At 62.2% G+C, this 19,846-nt stretch overlaps 1 protein-coding gene across 8 annotated transcripts; it reads right to left on the bottom strand.

Annotated features, from left to right (window-relative positions):
• Positions 1-457: 457 nt before the first annotated feature.
• NELFA (negative elongation factor complex member A) lies at positions 458-19,382 on the bottom strand. Of its 8 annotated transcripts, XM_016159228.2 has the most exons (13): positions 19,065-19,201; positions 14,967-15,191; positions 14,582-14,693; positions 6,666-6,837; positions 5,582-5,743; positions 4,453-4,542; positions 3,005-3,135; positions 2,846-2,915; positions 2,512-2,603; positions 2,133-2,244; positions 1,110-1,375; positions 874-973; positions 458-772 (listed from the first exon to the last, which is right to left on the bottom strand). In XM_016159228.2, exons 3-13 carry the CDS (start codon positions 14,621-14,623, stop codon positions 588-590), a joined length of 1,422 nt encoding a protein of 473 aa, XP_016014714.2. In that variant the 5' UTR covers positions 14,624-14,693; positions 14,967-15,191; positions 19,065-19,201; the 3' UTR covers positions 458-587. The 8 variants fall into 8 exon arrangements, with proteins under 8 accessions (XP_016014714.2, XP_016014717.2, XP_016014712.2 ...); XM_016159231.2 differs by lacking the exon at positions 14,582-14,693; XM_016159226.2 differs by having other exon boundaries at positions 14,582-15,191.
• Between the last annotated feature and the right edge of the window lie 464 nt (positions 19,383-19,846).

The following is a 19,846-nucleotide window of genomic DNA, read 5'->3' on the forward strand; positions in this document are numbered from 1 at the left end:
TTTATTTTAAAAATATTAAGTTGGTTCCCAAGTCCCATTAAAGGTGAGGCACACGCTCAGGGCAGGGGGAGCCCGTAACCCGCTGTGCCCCAGGTCCCAGGAGGGAGCCCCGGACACCCTCCCCCGCGGGCACAGAGAGGCCGAGCTGGAGGGTGTCGCGCGGATGCAGGCCCCGGGGACCGTGCAGGCGAGGCGAGCCCAGCAGCTGCTGAGTGGCCGGGCTCCCCTCCGCCCGCAGCCACGCTGGGGGCCACCTTTGGTCCCCTCAACCTCCTGGGGCAGGAGAGCCAGAAAACACCTCCCCTCGTCTGTGGAATTTAAGAAAAGTAAAAAAGGTAAAAGTCTAACGGCTGTCGCTAAAACTAGGAAGTTATAACTTTTTTGGTTAACTTTAACATTCAAAAATGTAATATCGAATCCAAAAAAGTGTCTTAGATCACACAAAAAGTAACCCATGTTAAAATTTAAAAAAATAAGTCCAAAACACCCCAGAGAGAGGAACCTAAAGCTTAAGTCAGCCGGGGCTCGGCCGCACGCGGGGGGGGGGCGGAGCCATGTCCCTCGGAGCCCGGGTGGCGCTGGCGGCCCTAAGACACGTTGGCCATGGGCTTGTACTTCTTGAACCGCGTCCACTGGCCCGTGGCGTAGTTCATCTCGAACACCGTGTCCACCAGCATGGTGGTGCTGCCCTGGCCGTCCGACTTGGGCAGGTCCTCCGTGTGCTCGCTCAGCTTGATCTGGATCACGTCGCCCTGCTCCTGGCACGGGTTCTCTGCGGAGGGCGGGGGCTGGGTGGGTGCCTGGGGCCAAGGGGCCTGTCCCCCACCCCAGCCGGGCCCCGGGCCCCCCACCCGGCCAACAGCATGGACGCACCTCGGGAGCCAGCCATGAAGCCCAAGATGAGGGCCTTCTCGGGCCGCGTGACTTTGTTGGCTGTCTTGAACATCTCCTGGGCAGCGAACATCTGCTCCCTCTGCAGGGCGTGGGGGCGTGGGGGCATGAGGGCCTGGGCCCAGCCTGCCACCTCCTGTCCTCGCGCTGCCAGTGTGGGAGGAGGCCAGGCCCCACTGCCCGCCTGGCGGCCCGCAGTCCCGCCAGGGCATACCTACCGTGAGGGACAGGTTCTTCTTGGGCTGCTGCTGGGCGGGGGGCTGGGTCTGCGGGGCCACCGTGGCCACTGGAGGGGCCTGGGCAGCAGGGACGACAGCTGGGGGCGTAGTGGGCGTCAAGGGTGAGGTGGGAGCAGCAGGCGTGGGCGTGGCCGGGCTTAGGCCGCTGTTGTACATAGGAGCCCTCTGCTTGAACTGCGCTGGCAGGGCAGGGCTGGGGGCGCTGGGCTCCTCCGGTGGCCGGCCGGCTTCCCGGGAAGACGGGGCTGTGAGCAGAACGAGGCCTGAGGGGCCGGCAGGACTGGCACCCCCCCAGGTGGTACCCGGCCCTGCCTCTCCTAGGGGAATGGAGAGACCTGCCGTACTTCCCTGGCGCTGATGGCCTTTGGCTCCAGGCTCCTGGGCCCCTGGCAGCTGGCACAAAGGGCCTCAAGCAGCACCTCCAGGGGGTCAGGAGGCAGAGCACCCGAGGGCCCCAGCCTGGAGCCAGAGGTCTTAGGCCTTTGCAGACAAGATACCCGGGCTCTGGTCAGCTCCTGGCCTGGGGCCAGTCCCCCCGACCCCAGGCACTGGCGAGAAGGCGGGAGAGCAGCCTCGAGCCCCACCCGGCTGCCAGACCTCGTGGCCGCCCCTGGTGGCCCCTCCCCAGGCGCAGGCTCTGGGCAGCAACGCCGGGCCCCCCCGAGCAGAACCCTCCGAGTCTGCTCTTCCCTTCAACACCTTTTCTCTGAAATTCTGGGGCTGTGACTGGACTCGGACCCTGAGGCGCTGTCACCTTGACAGTCCCGAAGCTAGGACCCGCTCCTGCCACATGCACAAGGAACAGCTAGCTGCCTGCTGCCCCCGGGAAGGGCGAGGCGGGTGAAAACTGGGTTTGTTCCTTCGAACCGTGCCCGCCAGGGGCCCGGCTGGCGCCAGCAGGGAACACCATGTGGGCAGGGGTCACTGCCAGGGAGTGCTGGGGGGGCCTCGGGCCAGCTGGCCCTGACATGCTGTCCACCCGGCGAGCCTGGGCCCGCTCACCTGGTGAGGTCTCGGAGCTGGGGACGTAGGACGAGGCTGGGACCACGCTGGGCGTGGCAGGCAGGTAGCTGGTGGAGGGCAGCGCAGGCTCTGTGTTCAAAGACCCCAGTTTCTGGAAGACAGAGTTCGGGTCCGTCCTGGGAGAGGCCAGATGCGGGGCTCCCCTGGGGCCCTGGCGCCTCCCCCCGCACAGGTGGACAGTGGCCCTGGCACTGGCCCTCACGCCTGTCCACGTCCACGCACACACACGTGCACGTACATGTGCATGAACACACGTGTTCCGAAAGCATGTCTCGGCGGCTAATCATCAGAACACTAGGGCACACGCTCTGGGCGCAGTCCGGCCAGCGAGACTGGCAGGCGGGGGCGCCGGCCCTACCTGAGTGGACACCAGGCCGGCTGCGTAGTCGGGGGTGGCGTTCTCGACGACCGTCTCCTCCTTGGCTGGCTTCTCCACCACTTCCGTGTCTGCTGACGAAGCGGGGTCCTCGTCAGGGCTGGGCTCGGCAGGGCCGGCCCTCCAGGTCACGGGCAGAGAGCAAAGTGAAGCCTCGGGAAAAGGGCCGCCACTGCGGTCACCTCTTCAGCTAAAACTGACCATGCTGAGACACAAAAGGCCCCGGGGAGACGAGAAACAGACCTCCAGGAGGGGAGAACAGGAAGCCCCACCGCCCTCTGCGGCCGTGACCCCGGCCGTGACCCCGGCCACGCACCCAGCGTCTTCCTCCTCCTCTTGGCTTCTCGGCCGGCACCCACCATGTCCAGCTCGGAAATGTCGAGCAGCTGCCAAGACACAGAAGCCCGCCCTCAGCTACGGCGTGGGCGCGAGGCCAGCCGGGGGGCCAGACGCCGCGGGGTAAGGGGGGGCCCACCTTGACGCCCCTCTCCTTCCGCAGTGGCGTCCTCGAGGGCGGGATCGGGGTCCGATTCCCGGCCGGGCTGAAGACACTGGGCGTGGTGGGGCTTCTGAAGGGCGCCTGCTTCGGGATGCCTTTGAGCGGGGCTGCAGGGAGGACGGTCAGTGGCCCAGGGGCGACGACCAGCAGAGACGGGTCGTCTCCTGCCACTTCTGCGTTCCCCGCTTTTCCCTCAGGCGCAGAGGCTGTTTGCATGCTCTGGGGAGCAGGCCCACTGCCCCCCGCCAGCACACGATGCCCTGCGAGCCCGTTGGGTGCTGAGCAGGCGTGTGCCCTGGGGAGACCCGACGCGCACCTCCACGAGGGCGGGGAGGGGACGTCCCCAAGATGCCACCCGCCCACTCTCCGTGGCCGGCCCACAAGAGCAAGGCCTTGGCAAGCGATGACATCGCAGTCCACCCAAGACGTTTTTGCCAAAACCACTGAGCAAACGCCACCTCGGCAGCCGTGCGCCTGGCACGCGGCGCCTCTCACCTGCATGAGAGACGCTCGGCCTCCAGGCCCGGCTCCTGCACATGCCGAACCACCCTCCCTCCCCCAAGCCTGGCCCTACGCCTGTCAGGACGTCGCTGGACACACCGGGGTTCCCCATCCGCACCCCCGGGGCCCATGTCAGCGCCTGGCACGCAGGCCTGGGCCCCACAGGGGGCGCCCACAGGGAGCCGACACCCAGACGGCAGGGCCCACGTGAGAGCTCCGGGGCTGTGCGTCTGCTTGTGACAGAGGGAAGCAAGCTGCGTGGCTGCCCCACAGGGGCGCCTCCCAAGGGCCCCCAGTGGCTTGGCGTCGCACCCGTCTGTGTGCACATGCCCATCCTCCCCGCACCCTGGGTGGTGGGCGGGTGGCGGGGACATGGGGCTCCGGAGAATGTCCGTCCTGCCCTCCTGGCTGTTTGTCCCTGACTTCCGCAGGCAAGCGGCAGGGTAATCCATCAGCTCCGCACGTGCAGGTGGCGCGTTGTGCTCCCAGCCCCAGGAGGCCCATGTTGCACCCACCCGCCCCGGGTCAGTCAGTCTTGAAGCTCACCAGGTCACCAGGAGGGCCCACATTCACCCCGTGGGTGGCACCCCCTCCCCGCTCGGCACCACGACGCAGAGCACAAGGACAGCACAGGGCCAGGGAGGGCGGGGGCGGGCCTGGGGCGGGAGCCGGCGCCGCCGCAGGCCACACTGCACACTGGAGCGTCCCCACCCCCGCAACCTGCTCTTCCGCGCCGCAGCGCGCCTGCGCACACCCTGTCCGCCCCTCTGGGAAGGGACAGCGCCTCTGAGGCTGCCCCGTGCTCTGGCCTCACTGCCCAGCGCCTGCCGACAGCCTGCCGGGGTCCCCAAGGCCCGCCGGCGCGCCGATCGGTTTCGTGAAACCCTCCTGCGCGCCGGCGACGGCAGCTCCGCGCGGCTTACTCGTGGTGTCCATCTTCCGCAGCGGCCCCCGGCCTTTGGCGTGGAAGGGCACCCCCGCCGTCCTCTTCAGCTGCTGCGCTGTCTCGGTGGCTGCGGGGACAAGGGCGGTGTCAGCGCCTAACGAAGGGACGACACGCCTTTCCCGCACGGGGACCCTGTGGAGGGGCGCGCAGGCCGCGGCGAGTGTGGACGTCCCGCCGCTCTGACGGGGCCGGACGGGCCTGGCGAGTGAGTCCCTGCGCCGCGGGCGGCACCCGGGCAGCCCGGTCCTCGCCCACGGTCACCCTCGCGTTTCCCCACAGATGCGTCAATGTGAGGAAGGAAGGGAGATTTTCGAGCCGCGGCTCAGAGAGGGACAGAGCTCCGCGCCCGGCTGACCACTCGGGGCGGGGGGCCGAGGCCTGGCGGGTCCTGCCGGCTCCGTGAGGCCACAGCCGGACGCTTCTGTCCCTAACCAATGCTGCCACATCTCATCCCCATTCTTTGAAAACAGGGCATTTACGGACATTATTACTGTCAGCTCCACAGCAAGCGAGGACAAGTTTACTGAAATCCGTGGTTTGCCACGTGGCTGAAGGAACTGGTTTTCTTGCCTTTTCCCTGGCGAGCAACTTCGACACACATTGTACAAGCCGCTGCGTGCGAAGCCACTAAAGAAACCGACCCAACATCCTTTAGGTCAAGCTGAGAATCTCCCCAGCTCAAGAGTAAGGAAAGTTCCAGGAGGGGCCCCGCCTTCCAAAACCCGCGAGGCCACCTGACTCAGCGTCCGTGTGACTCAGCTGGCACAGGTCTCATTTTTGTAACAGAAATTACAGTTTAACAAAAATTCGGAGTTTCTAACAGATTTTTAGTGCATAGTTCAGCATAGCAATAAGTGAATTCCTAAGAAAACCCCAGAAAACGTTATGTACTCTGATGGCCTTGAGAAGACAGTCTCGGCACCATAAACCCTAACGGAAACCGGAGAACGCGAGCCGCAGAAGGCAGGCAGGGTCGCGGCGCCCCGCCCCCGGCCCCAGGGCGCCCCGCCCCCGCCCCCGGCCCCGCCCCCAGGGCCCCCGGCCCCGCCCCCAGGGCACCCCGGCCCCGCCCCCCCCCCCCCCCCCCCCCGCCGGACAGCACTCACACTTCTGCAGCAGCTCCGCCCGCAGCGTGGCGCTCTTCGGCTTCCTCTTCAGCTGGAAGTGCTTCACGGGGGGCGTGAGGGGCCCGGCCAGGGTGGTCAGGGCGCTCTTGTTCAGGTACCTGCACTCCAGGGGCAGCATGGCCGACGCCTCGCACTCGCTCACTGCCGGGTCGAGGACCAACACAGCACGTCAGGGGCACCAGGCCCTGCGCGCGCCGCGGTTTTCACAGCGAAGATGAAGCACGTCCAACACGCGAAGAAGGCCACCCCCCGCGGGACTGCCTGCCCGGGCCCCAAGGCCGTGGGGGCGGCTCTTTTCCAGGGCCCGCCCCGCCCCCCAGTGGCCTCCGGGACCTCAGAAGCAGCCACCAGGCAAGCTTCCTCCGTCGGCTGCTCGGCTCGCCCGGGGAGGGCTCTGGCTGCCCAGGTTAGCTGGGGAGTGACCCGCACCACGAGCCCCTTCCTGACAGGCCCAGGCCAAGAAGCCCCAGTGGAACCGACGACAGAGCGGGCCCCTCCCACCCAGGGGACGTCACCCAGGTGGCCATGGACCTGGCCTGGACCCAGTGCAGGACAGAGACGTCTCGGGTCTGCTTCCCACACCCCAGAGGGTCCGGAGGGTCCGGAGGGGTCCGCAGCATGCTGGGCTGTTACAAGCGAGTGGGACCGAAGCAGGAATGCGGCCCCCAGGGCCGCGGCCCCGACCTGCAGACCAGGAGAGGGTCCCGGGGAGCCGGGCCCCCCCTGCCAGGCCCCTCAGACACCCGCAGTGTTTCCTGAGTGGTGTCCAGTCATGTCCCGAACACAGGCAGCGCGGACACCGGCAGCTCGGCTCACGTCTCAGCAGCCGCCCCGAGCCGGGGAGCGCCAGGCTCTGGGGCGACAGCCTGGGCAGCTGAGCGGGGGGACAGCACGGATGCGGCAGTGACTGCGAGTTCCAGACGACACAGCAGAGGACGGCCGCGCGGGGGCGGGGCGGCCTGCACTCCAAGGGGCACCGCAGGCCGCTCGGTGGGGGGTGGGGGGGAGGGTAGAGGGAGCAGAGGGAGAGCACCCCCTCCCGGCAGGGCCCACACACACCCACCCTTTTCTCTGAGCTCCCCTAAGACATCCTGAACGTTGGGGTTCTGCTCTTCGAGATCGAGGTTAAGCGAGCCTGTGTCGGGGAAGGACTTCAGAATGTCGGCCACCATGAGCACCCAGGGGTCCGAGTCCAGGGTGGCCAGCTGGATGATCTCTGTGAGGGCGGCCTTCATCTGCCGAGAAAGGAGAGACGGGGGTCCTGAGCGGGCGCCAGCAGCCCCTGGGCAGCGCCCCGCAGCCCCGCCCCCGGCCCCTGCTGGGACCCCACTGCCACCTCGCCCATGCCTGCAGGTGGGACCGAGCGGAAGGGAGCATCCACAGTCCTGATCTTGAACACGGAGGGGCCCTCCAACCCTGTGGAGCTTCTGGGGGGTCATAGGCACCCTCCAACCTCTGCAGCAACTGGCCCCATGCCCAGCCCCACCCACACTAGAGCCTGTAGGCTCCCTTTCCTCTCTGCCCCCCACCCCAGGGCCATCCTGCTTCCTTGGGCTCCCACGGCCACTCGCAGCCAGTGCCCCCACCTGGACCCACTGCCCACCCTCCTGCAGGGGTGGCTGCACTTCCCACAGACCCCTGTGGCCACACCTGGTGTGACAGGAAACATGAAGGCCAGCCACAATGAGCTGACACGTGCCAGCTCCTGCCTTGGGTGCACGTAGCCAAGAATGATACCCAGCACCCACACCACGTTCAGGAGGCCCGCTGCTGGGACCCCCGGGGCCCGGACGGCAGGGCCTGGGGCAGTGCCGCACGGCACAGCGCTGCGGCGAGCAGGGGGTCCTGCCGCCTGCGGGGCACACGCGGGGAGGTGCCAGGTGCTCCACGGTGCGTGCCCGCCGGCCCCTTACAGAGGACCCTGGCCTTTGGGGGCTGGAGTCGGCAGGCGCTGGGCACCGGGTGGCCCAAGTCGCTCTCTCCAGATGGCACAATAGAGCCCAGAGGAGGCCAGCACACCAGAGGAGCAGGGTGACGGGCCGCAGGAGCTGGGGCCCCGCCCACGCCCCCTCAGCGCCATCTGCCGACCCTGGAGCCCCAGCTCGCAGGACCGCCGCAGCCAGCCGAGAGCCCGCCACGCCGAAGCACTGAGGGCCAGCGTCTGCCCTGCGCCCCCCGCCGCGCTCCTCCGACAGGTGCAAACGGAGTCAGGGCGAGAGGGGTGGTCGCCTCGGAGCCCTCTGCTGCTGTGCTGTCCTGGCTGACAGATCCCCAGTCCGAAGCCCGAACACAGCCCCCCCCCAGTCCCCTCCCCGCCAGGCTCTGCCCTTCGGGGGCCTGCAGCCACCCACCTGCCACCTGCGCCCTCGGCCCCACCCTCTCTGACGCTCCGCGGCAGCGCATGTGCCCTCGGAGGGACCCGTGGATCCCATGGATCCCATTCGCACTCCGGCTGGAATCATGCCGTCAGCTCGTCGCCACCTTCGGCAGACAGGGAACCCCGACCTGCCTCCAGAGGCCACACCTGACCCGGGCCCGGCCCTGGCCCGCTGTCCTTCAGGAATGGGCCTGAGCCTGGCCGCGCATTAGGGGCCCAGCGTCCCGCAGCAGGCAAGCACCCGACACGGGCCGCCCATGCAGGGAGAGACGCAGCTGCCCTCAGGGTTAAAGCCCCGAGGCTCCGGTGTCACAACTGACCCTGGGCGCTGCCTGTCGGCCACACGTGGACCACGGGCCAGGCGACCTGGTTCTAAAAGGCCACCCCTGAAAGCACGCTTTGCAGAAGCACGGTCTCTTACACGCGGCACAGGGTGCACGCATCTGGCATCTGTCAGCGGCGCGGTGGGGATTTCTGCTGTTACAGGGCGCGGCTCGGCGCCACCCACCCACCCTTTGTTAAGCTGAACTTTAAGCTCTGCTCCACATTAACAAAAAGGTGTGAAGTGAAAAGTGTTACCTGGCACTTATACAGTTAAGAACAAACACACGACCAGGGAACAAAGTTACGCTAAAAAAACTACTCGCATCTAAAGCTGGCGTGAGGGGCTCAGTGGAGCCGCAGGCCCCGCCCTCGGCAATGGCCCGAAGTGCCCGGAACGGAAAGGCACACCACGCTGGAGGACGCCCGGGACGTCCGGCTCCCAGAGGGCCCTGGGAGAAGCGGCCGCATGCGGGGGTGGGGGGCGGCCAACGCCGCAGAGGCGCGGGGCAGTGGAGCCCCCACCGTGGTGGGTGGTGGAGCCGGGCGGCCGCTGGGGGGCTGGCCACACGCCCGGCAGCTCCGCTCCCGGTACAAGCCCGAGGCACCGGAGGACAGACGTCCACCCGACGGCCGAGCCTGGATGGGAAGGGTGAAATGCGGCTGACCTCCACGATGGCACGTCATGTGGCAACAGAAAGAAGTCCTGACACCGGCTGCCATGTGGCCGAGCCTTGGCAACCTCAGGCTGGGCGCAAAGCAGCCACTCACAGAGGCGCACACAGCGGTGACCTCACCCACACGGGCCGTCCGGGAGAGAGAGACCCAGTCGCAGGCAGGAGAAGGGTGGTCCCTGGGGTGGAGGAGCAGGGACTGGGGAGGGGCTGCTAATGGACACGTTCTGGTGTCAGACAGACGGTGGTGCAGCTGCACAACACTGTGAATACACCAAAACTCCAGACCCGTACAACTTGAAAGAACAAACCCTATGTGAAAATCTAGATTTGAAAAACTGCATGAGGAAGAAAACAGGTGGGGGACCTGGGAGGCCAGTAGAGGCCAGCCCGAAACACCTGCAGGCCCCTCAGACCCGGCACTGCAAGGGGCCCTCGCCTGGAACCAAGGGGACCCGGCCATGCCTGGAAGCAGGAATGTCCCAGACGTCAGAAGTCTGAGTCAGCGGCGCCCGCGGCAGGATGGCCCCGCTGAGCCAACCTGGGCGGGCGAGGACATAGAAAGGCCAGTGTCCCACAGACAGTCCCTGTCAGCTGGAACAGGGCTCTGGCCCGCCTGACACAAGCGCCTGCTGGGCCCGAAGCTCTGCCTCAGGCGGGGGCAGCTGGATCCCCCGGAGGAAGAAGCCAGTGCCGCGCGGGAGGGCGGCGGCTCCCGGCAGCTGCCGCAGAGATGTGGGGCCGTGGAGCTTTAAACCTGGAACGAGGACACGGAGCAGAGAAGTGAGCTCCAGATACGGCAGCCGGACAGCAGGCGACCAAGGCAGCACGGGCCGGACCCAGAAACGCCCCGAGACGCGGAGCCCCCGCGAGGCCTGAACAGACCCACGGCGAGTGGTGCCGAGAGCCGCAGATAGCCCCCCCCCCCCCCGCCCGGGTACTGTGACTCTGGGGCAAGGCCACTCGAATGCCAGAAAGATTTCTGCACAGAACTGGAGAAAGTGAGTCTAAACTTCCTGTGAAAAAAATCTGCAAAGAAAAATAGGAAGAAAATTTAAAAAGGTGAGAAGAGAAAAGATATTAAAATATATGGCTGATGCCTTATGATTCCTCACCTCTCGTTTCATTCCTATATAAACTCCAAGTGGATCAGATTTCAGTTTGAAAAATAAGACCATAAATGTACTAGAAGAAGCCACGGAGGGCTTTCTTTTTTGTGACTGCCAAGTGAGAAGGCCTCTGAGTACGAGTCTAAACCAAGGACCACAAAAAACAAGAATTTTAATTTTACTACACGAGTATTTTTTTTGCATGAAGAAACACAAAAAACCCTCCGCATCCTATAAACGAAATCAAAAGAGAAAAGGACCAACAGGAAAGAACATTTGCGACTCCTATCACAGGCAGTTAAAAAGATACCGCCGAAGAGGCTGACCCTGCACGTCGCTAAGGAAGTTTGACATCAGAAAAATGATTCGAAACCCTTGAAAATGCAAAGGATACTCAGCCCCATTCGACATAAGAGAAATGCGAAGTAAAACCAGGTGGGGACCGCACTCCCACTGAGGACCACAGGGTGGGCCTCCCTGGGGGCTGGGCGGGTGGCAAAGGCTCCCCGCACAGCCCAGCCTTGGAGCCCTGGATCTGCCACCGACCCTGGGCTGGGGCACGGTCCCACCTGTGCCCACGCCACCACCCACGTGCCATACACGGCTGACAACCGCCAGCTTGCATGGCCACCCCGGGGACTCGGCACCTGCACTGGCGGCAGCAGTGAGCACTTCCCAAGGGGCAGGTGACCACGCTCCCGCTACAACACTGAAGTGAGCTCTGCAGGGTTCCCTCAGCGACACTCACCAACTCCTAGTGTGTGCACCAGCGACAGGCCCTTTCCCGCGCTCCTGAGGTGCTTGGAGGTGAGAAGTTACAGGAAAGGACAGGCTGCGCCCCCACCGCCGGGGCGCCAGCTGCTTCCACAGACCAGAGCTGACGCCCCAGCCCCGGGAGGACTGAGCTCTGCTCCACGACTTCTGTGGCCACCTGCAGAGGTCACATGGGCGGTGAAGCATTCTCCTGGGCCTGCGCCCTACCTGGCCCTACCTGACCAGGTACTTGGACAAAACGCCCCAAAGGCAAAGCTTAAACAGAAGCTTGATCTTAAGGGACAACTCTGGAATTCTTCATAAGGGCCCCTGAAGCAGCTCATAGGAAATCTCTTTACAAAAGGGGAAAATTAAACTAATCAGGCCTATTCGCTATGCTAGAATTTGGGGGTTTGGAGAGTAGATTTTAACCCGACTGCCCCCTTCTCAAGGACAGAGATGTGCCAGTAACAGTGTGCACGCCCCCTCGCCACGTGAAGTCATCGTGCCAGGTGGCCGAACCTTCCAGAAGGGCCCTTCCCGCCTGGGACAGCCCAGGGAGCACGGGGGCGGGCGGGCCCCGCAGCCTACGGCGGAGTCTGCACCAGGCCTGCAGACGCGGCCCTGGCTTTGCAGAGCCTCTGGGAAAGCCAAGGTTCAGCTGGCGACGAGGCTGTCTGTAAACCTCCCTTGGCCTGAAGCCCTCCCCAGGGACCGCTCAGCCCAAGGGCCGCTCCCTTTGGTGAATGCTGTCGCCCTCTGAAGCACCCGCGGACCCCACTGAGACTGGGTCACCGGGATGTGTGCGCCTGCCCAACAAGGGGGGCCTTCGGACTCACCGCAGAAGCCCCGAAAGCAGTCTGAAGCTCGCACAGCCTGCTCCTGGAGACGGCGCCCTCGACCCCAGCAGGGAAGGCCCCGCAGGGCCCCCGCAGCCCGCCGGAAGGACGCCAGGCATGGCCATGTGTGGGGCCTGCACGTCCCTCGCTTTAAAGGCTCACTTACTGCCCCACTCACTGGGGTGTAGGACGCCCCGCCTACAGGAGGGCTCAGAGCAAGGTTATCCAGAGAGGATGGCCGTCCGGACGAGGCCGGCCAGGCCGGTCCCCACGCTTATCCGCTGCTGCCATAAGGTCTGTGCTCCTGGGCAGGTGAGCGGGCCTCGTTCTCCAGGGACAAGCCCGTCGCCTTCCCTGTGGTTTGGGCGGTGTGCCCTGGACACACCACCCAATGCCCGTCCCGTCCTTCCGTGAAGCTGACCCTGTACTTATCCCATCAGCAGCTTCCTGACCGGCCCTAACCCCGCTGTGAACGTCACACGGCGCCTGCTCGGCGGCTCCGGCCCCTCCGCCACTGGAACCCGGTTGCCTCGCGCCCCCGCACAGCAGGGAATGGCTGGTCACAGGGGAAGACCTGGCCTCGCACCCCCTTGTACGAGGTGCCGTCTGGGCCGTGCGCCCCCCGTTTCCGGCCAGGCGAGGGATCTGGTTGTTCTAATTTGCTTAATGTGCCGCTGCCCTGTGTGACCGGAGCCTGGAGCCCCTGTAAGGACTCGAGGAGTGGCCGCAGGGAGGGTGACGACCCGCCGTGCCCGCCTGGCCGTCCCTTCACTGCACTAGGTCACTTCCCGCCGGACCCGGGGGCCCGTGAGCTGAGCGGACGACGCCCGTCGCCCGAACGTCTGCACGCTGCAGACAGAGTGTCTTTATTTGTTCTTCGACTCCTCCCTAACTGTTCGGTTTTACAGGAGACTAAAAAATCCTGACGGTGACCAGGGTGACTCAGCATAAAAGTAACTTCAGAGAATTTCTGTGCAGTCGGCAGGTGCCTGGGAGAGACCTCTCAGACGCAACGGCCCCGGTTATTCCGCTGGCTACTGTGCGGCAGCCATGGCACCTGGCAGCGGCACAGGACAAGCTGACCTCGGCGATGACCAGCGCTGTCTCTGGCAGGGTTTACCCAGAGGGGTAAATGTGAACCCTGAGAACTCATGGCGGCCACGCTTCGGGAAAAGCCACAGGCTCCTGCTGCCTGAGTCGCCCACCACGTGGGGTTCCTAGTTTCCCCCTAACCCCCGGACTGAGGCCCGCCTTGTCCATCGGCGCGGCGCCACGTCCTCGCCCGCGTCAGAGCACGGTCCAGCCCGGCCGAACCGTGCGGGTCGGGAGCCTCGACTGCACAGAGGACCGAGCGGGGTCTGGGCTCTGGCCTCCCGTCTGGCCACAGAAGCACATGGAACCCGCTTCCCTCCGCCTCTCCCCCGACCAGACCGTCCTGCCTGAGCGAGCGTCGCCCACCCTGCCCTCCACGGCCCCGGCTTTGTTCTGGGGCGCATGGTCTGCGAACTGTCCACCTGAGGAAAGTCTCCCCTTTCCACTCCTCCCTGGGAGTTTTTGCTGGCAGGTGCCATTTGTGTAACGTTCTAGAAAACGCAAACTACTCTGCAGTGGCAGAAAGGAGGCCAGGGGTTACCTTAGCATGCGGAGGGGGCGGGAAGAAGGGTTCCAGAGCGGCCGCGGAGGACGCAAGGTGTGACCCGTCCCCTCGCTGTGCGGTTTTGACAGGTGTGCACGTCACACGGTACACTTTAAGTACAGGTAGTTTAGGTCAATTACACCAAAAGTGGAAAAAAATCCCTAAAAGCAATACACATTTTTAAAGAGCACATACACGAAAACACATTAAATAGAACCAGACGGTCGCTATGTACGGGGACAGTGTAGGATGTGGGGCAAAAGGGGGAGGTAAAACAGAAGAGACCGCGTGGGAAGGAAAAGGAAGTCACGAGAAGGAAGTAGGAGCACGTGGCGAAGGACCGGCCCAGAGTGCGGCAGGGGCGGCGCGGGGCGCAGGGGGGCCTCACGCACGCCGAAGCCGCGCCTCGGAGAGGCAGAGAAACGGGGCCACAGGCGCTGTTTGACGAGGAGCTGCTGAGAGCTTTCCAGGACACATGACAGATACTTATGATTGGGGGAGGCCCAACGAACTGCGGGGTGAACTAAACATTATTTTCACCAAAACACGTCAGAGAAAACCGCAGCGGCCTTGGCGAGGCCGACCCGCGCGAGGCCACCAAGGCAAACGCCAGGCCGGACGCGGGCCACCGACTCACGGCTGATGGAGGTGCCCGTCGGAGGCGGCGGCCTCCCCACGGCCTGGGGACCGCGCACCGGATTCGGGGCAGCGGCAACGGTGCCGTTCAGCTGAAGTTTCGGTGCAGTGCTGGGTCTGTGTGAAAGGTCAGTGTCAGACCTGTGACAGGGACCGGGGTCTGGTTCCCTTGGAAACAACAAAGGCGAGGGACGTGCAGGTCTTGCCTGGACGTCCCTTCCCTGGCCTCGGTGCCCGAGCGGGAAAGAGGGGCTCCCTTAGGTCCCTGAGCCCAGGCGGACACTCCGCTCCCGCCGAAGCGCTTTCAACAGCAGAGCTTCCGAGGGCCTGTGATTTTGACAACGGTTTCTCAGCGGGTAAGACAGCCGCAGTGACCGAAGGGCTCGTCGTGACACTTCGCGACTGCAGCCTGTCCTTGGGAGGAGCACTGTCTTGCGTACTGTGCGGCGGGCCTTCTGTTTCTCATTCCGGCCGAGACAGATACACATACGTGTAGCTGTCCCAGTCAGTGGTCGCTGGGAGCCCTGAGCCTTCCCACGACAGTATCGCGAGTTGGATAATTCTATACATTAAACAGTTATCTCGAGAAAGGATAAACAAATAAACAAACAAACAAACAAATAAATAAAATTACCTCAGTCACCTCTGTTCTCCCTAAAATCTCCTCTGGTGCCATTGTCAAGGTCTTGGACCCAAAAAGATCACTGGTTTCATCCCGCAGCAGCACGGATTACTTCTTCACAACGCTTTCAAACATAACCGAAGCATCACGAAGCCAGTGTTCACACTTCACAGTTAGCCAAACACCCCTGCACTGTCCTGAAATCACCTGCCTCAGTTTTCAAGACGTCATTCCCACTTCCCCAACCAGATAATAACTTCCTAGAGCGCAGGGGCCCTAATTCCCCCAGGACCCCTCGCTGAATAAACTGAAATACTGGATCACTAAAATATCTTTTCCTCCTCCCCGGTGTTAGCCGAGAACTGTTGTTCACTTAGCTTTTGAGAGAAACACATACATCACAGAACAAGTGGGCTGGTTTCAGGATTTCGTTAAGAAACGGGTTGTAGCAGGTGCTGCGTGTGATGGTTGATTCTGGGTCCGCTTGACTGGGCCACCGGTCAAACGTTACTCTGGGTTACTCTGGGAGCATCGGCGAGGCCATTTCTGGGTGAGATTAACGTCTGGATGTGGAGTGAGGGGAGCAGATGGCCCTCCCTACGTGGGTGGCCCTCAGAAAGACCTGAACAGGACAAAAAGGCTGAGTGAGACACACCCGTCTGATGGACCCATGGACATAAACACAAAATTCCTATACCAAACATCAGGACGACACAATCCAACAATATAAAATGACCAAATTAGGAATGCGAGTTGGCTCACGATTAGTCCTACTCTGTTAACATGGTGAATTACCCATCAATAGATATTTTAAACATTCGATAACATTAAAATTCACTCGTGTTCACAACTACAATACACACACACAATAGCAAGGGTTGGCAAGGATGTGAGAACTTAGAACACTTAAAAGTCACTGGTGTAAAATGTAAAAATGCTGCAGCCACTGTGAAAAACAGTTTGGCAGTTCCTCAAAAAGTTAAACATAGAGTTATTATACGACCCCAGCAATTCCCCTCCTAGGTCTATACACCTGACAATTTAAAACATGTCCACGCTGAGACCATAAAACATATGGCCATAAAAATCTGCCAGGAATTTTCACAGCAGCATCATTCGTAATAGACAAAAACTGGAAACCCAAACAATCAACTGATGAATAAAATATAGTCTATCGATACAGTGGAATTTCATTCAGTCATGTAAAAGGAATGACGTACTGACACATGCTCTAACATGGATAAACCTTGAAAACACACGCTAGCAGCCAGTCACGAAAGATCACGCGTATGATTCCACCAACACGAAATGTCCAGAATACGCAAATCCAGACCCAGAAAGCAAAGCGGTGGTTGCCCAGGGCAGGGGGGTGGAGGGAGGGAGCCTGGTAACAGCACAGGGTTTATTCGGGGCTGATGAAAATGTTATAAAATTGACTAGCGTGATCATTGCACAACTCCGTGAATATTCTGAAAATCAATTCAATTGTACATATTGTATGGTACGTAAGTTATGTCTCACTGGAGCTATTAAAAAACTAATTCACGATTAAAATAATTTTTTAAAAAATTTGGACTAGAAAAGGATTTCATGAACCAGAAAAAGGTATCTACCAAAAATAATATGGAACATACTACGTATTGGCGAATATTCAAAGTTTCCCCCTGTGGCCAGAAACCACTGGATGCTATGCCAGTGTCAGTGAGCCGAGGAAAATAAACAAACGGTTGTTGGAAAGAGAAACAAAGTAACAGGAGGTACGCAGAAAAATAAAGCAGATTCCACAGGGAAGTTACTGCAATGGGTAAGCCTGTAGCACAGACGCTATTCAGAGACTCATTTAAAAAGAAAATAAAATTTTAACATATCATTTGTAACAGCATGAAAAATACTAAGTATCTATGAAAATACTTAACGAGAGAGGCAAGGCTTCGATTGAGAAAATCATAAAGCTTTACAACAAATCTTAAAGAAGACCTAAACAGAGATATGCCTGCATTCTTAACTTATAAGATGCAATATCATTAAGACGATTCAACCCCAGAAAGAACTATGAATTCGCTCAGTCTTAATCAAAATCCCAGCTGCATGTGGGTCTACGTGCAGCCCGAGAAGCGAGGACGACATAGATGGAGGTGCGAAGGGCCGCGCAGCCAGAGCCTTGCTACACAGGAAGTGGAGAAGGCGGCGTCACAGGGCTCAGCGGGTTATTAATGCCGCGACGTGCACACAGCTAAAGGAGCAGAGTGGGGCCCAGGGACAAACCCGCAGCCCAAGTGTCCGTGCAGATCAGACTGAAGGGTCCTAAGTGTCAGTGCAGATCAGACCGAAGGGTCCTGCCTGGAACATGAAGCCGGTCGTTTCAACAAATGTGCCAGGCTTCGATGTCTGACTGCGGAAGCTAAGCAGGGTTGGGCCTGGTTAGTACTTGGATGGGAGTCCAAGTGCCGTAAGCATAAATACATTAAGAAAAAGAAATGCGCCAGGCTTATACATCCATGTGGAAAATAAACAAGTCGGACCCCTACACAATAATTACTTCCAGGGAGACTGAAGACTCGAATGTGGAAGGCAAAACGACACAGCTGACAAGAGAACAGGGTGTGCCCTCACCTCACCTGTCCTGAGCAAGGCAGTTGCCCGCAGGAGGAGGTGGGGGAGGACGGTGCATCTGTCACCTAGCTAGTCATGAGCTTCTGTCCACCCAAAGATTCCATGAGAAAGCCAACTCAAGCCACCACTGGGTGACATTTGTGACACATATAATTGAAAAAGGACTGCTAGCCAACATTTATTTTTACAAAATCCTACAGAGCAATTTAAAAAAAAAAAAAAGAAGGAAAAAAAAGAATTTGAGGACGTGGTTCCATAGTGCAGCAGTTAGCATGTCTGCTTTACACACAGAAGGTCCTGGGTTCGCGCCCCAGTGGAGGAGCCACGGTCCAAGGTCTACATACACCCGCCACGCTGAACAAGCCCCATGTCTGATCTCGGAAACTAAGCAGGGTCGGGCCGGTTAGTACTTGGATGGGAGACTACCTAGGAAGCCCGGGTGCTGTAGGCGTAAATAAGTTAAAAAAAAAAAAAAAAAAAAGATCTGAACAGACAACTCACAAAAAATCAAACTGAATAAACTAATGAAGAGATGCACAACGAGGTAACCACAAATTCACCCACTGGGAGGACACCACGCGGCTGTAAGGCACAGCACCGGCACCCGTCAGGGCTCCTGTATACTGCGGGTCTGAAAGCTGCTACCGCCGCGAACCCTCGAAGTTCCCGTTGCAAGAAGAAAATACCCTGTAACTGCGCGGGCCACAGATGTTACCTAGACTCGCTGTGCCGATCATTTTGCAACATATACAAATATTGAATTGCTACTTTGTACTCCTGAAACTAACATAATCCTGGATGTCAAATACACCTCAACTATAAAAAAATGGTGCAGGCACCCTGGAAGAGAAACTTAAAAACACCGAACGACGCACCTTCGCACAACCGCCAGGGTGGCGACTGGGGACAGTGAATTCACAAGCAAAGAGCTGACCACAGTCCACTGTCTTCGGGTGACAGAATACAGTGCTGCGCGCTCAGGGGCTGGGACGTTACGCCGCAGCCTGGATGAACCGCCGAGGTGTCCACCGAAAGCAGACGGCGACACCCGGCACGCACACACACGACACCCGGGACGCACGCCACAGGGCAAGCTCCAGCCAGGGAAGCCACTCCGCTACCGAGGAACGCACATGCGACCGAGCAGCTGCGGCAAGGCGACGACGGCCGCCAGGTGGGAGGGGACGCGGCGCGCGCCGCGGCGGGGCGCAGGCGGCGGCGGCCTCGGGGGGGCGGGCACGGCCGCTCCTCCGCGGTGTTCGCTCCGCCTGCGGCCGCGGCGCAGCTCACGACAGCACCCGCCCTGGCCCCCGCGCTGCCGCCCCGCTGCAGCGGCCTCGGGGAGTGTCCGGACCGCGGCGCGCCCCGGCCTCTTGAAGACCTACTTGTCCCTTCTGCACGAGAAGCCGCACGGCGCACCGCGGAGGAGCAGACGGGCCGGCGCGGCGCGGAGGCGCGGGGCCCCGAGAGGCCGCGGCACCGGGGGGCGCAGGCGCCGCCCGCCCCCGCAAGGGGACGCGGAGCCTGGCGCACCCCGGACGGCCCTCGCGGACCGAGGGGCCAGAGCCGGCTCCCCGCACTCCGCCCCGGACCCCGACTCGGAACTCGGGGCGCTGGCGCCGCCTTCTTCCGCAGACCCCCGCGGGGACGCGCCGCCGCCCGGCACGCCCAGGTGCCCGGCAGGCAGCGCGGGGGGTTCGGGGTTCGCGTCCATCCTCGCCGCCCCGCTCCGCAGCGGAGGGAGCCGCCTTTTCCTCCCCAAGGGGAGCGGGGGACCCCGCGTGGGGGGGTGACGGTGCGCGGAGGGCTGAGGGGGAGGGGCCGCGAGGGCCGGGGCCCCGGGGCCCAGGAGGGGCCGGCCCCGCGCCCCCGCCCGCCTTACCTCGTCCACCGCGCGGCGCGGGAGGTGCAGCGTCCCGAGCAGCAGCTTGAGCTTCACGGCCGACGAGAGGCCGTGGAAGCAGAGGCGGATGTTGTCGATGACCGCGGCCGTCAGCAGCGACGCGATGCTGGGCGGCGCCCATAGCTCGTCCGTGGCCCCCAGCTTGTTGTGCAGCCACAGGCCCGTGTCGCTCTCCCGCATGGACGCCATCTTGGGGGGGAAAAAGCCGGGCGCCGCCGCCGGGCCGGCATCTTATGAAGACACCTACGCGCCCGCGACGAGGACCCCCAACATGGCGGCGCCCGCCGGACGGGCCGCGGTGACGTGTCCGGGGGCGGGGCCTCTGCGCGGCGCTCTGTGGTAACGTCGGCGAAGGCCCGCCGGCCGCCGTAACTCAACGTGGCGGCGCCCGCAGCTAGCTCGCTGGACGGCCCCGAAAGATGACGTCAGGAGAGGCGCCTGCGCCCTGGCGGCGTGCGCGCGCGGCGGCCTGAGGCGCAGCCTCGAGTCTGCTCCCGCCGCGGAACCAGGGCGCTCCGGAGGGAGGCGTCCGGGGCCGGAGAGACGTGCGGGCGGCCCCTCGGTCACGAGAGCCAGGCGGGCTCCCGGCTCCGCGCGGGCCTCCGCAGCGCGGGCGCGAGGCAGAGCCTCAGGCTGAGGACGCGCTCGCACTGCGGCGGCTTTGTTCTCCTCACGCGTCCGGAGCCAGGAGGGAGTCAGGAGCGCGGGGGCGCCGCGCGGGAAGCCCCGGCATGGGTGGGACGCGTTTACGGCATGTCGGG

Source organism: Rousettus aegyptiacus, unplaced genomic scaffold, assembly GCF_014176215.1.
Source record: "Rousettus aegyptiacus isolate mRouAeg1 unplaced genomic scaffold, mRouAeg1.p scaffold_m13_p_10, whole genome shotgun sequence".
Classification (NCBI taxonomy): domain Eukaryota; kingdom Metazoa; phylum Chordata; class Mammalia; order Chiroptera; family Pteropodidae; genus Rousettus; species Rousettus aegyptiacus.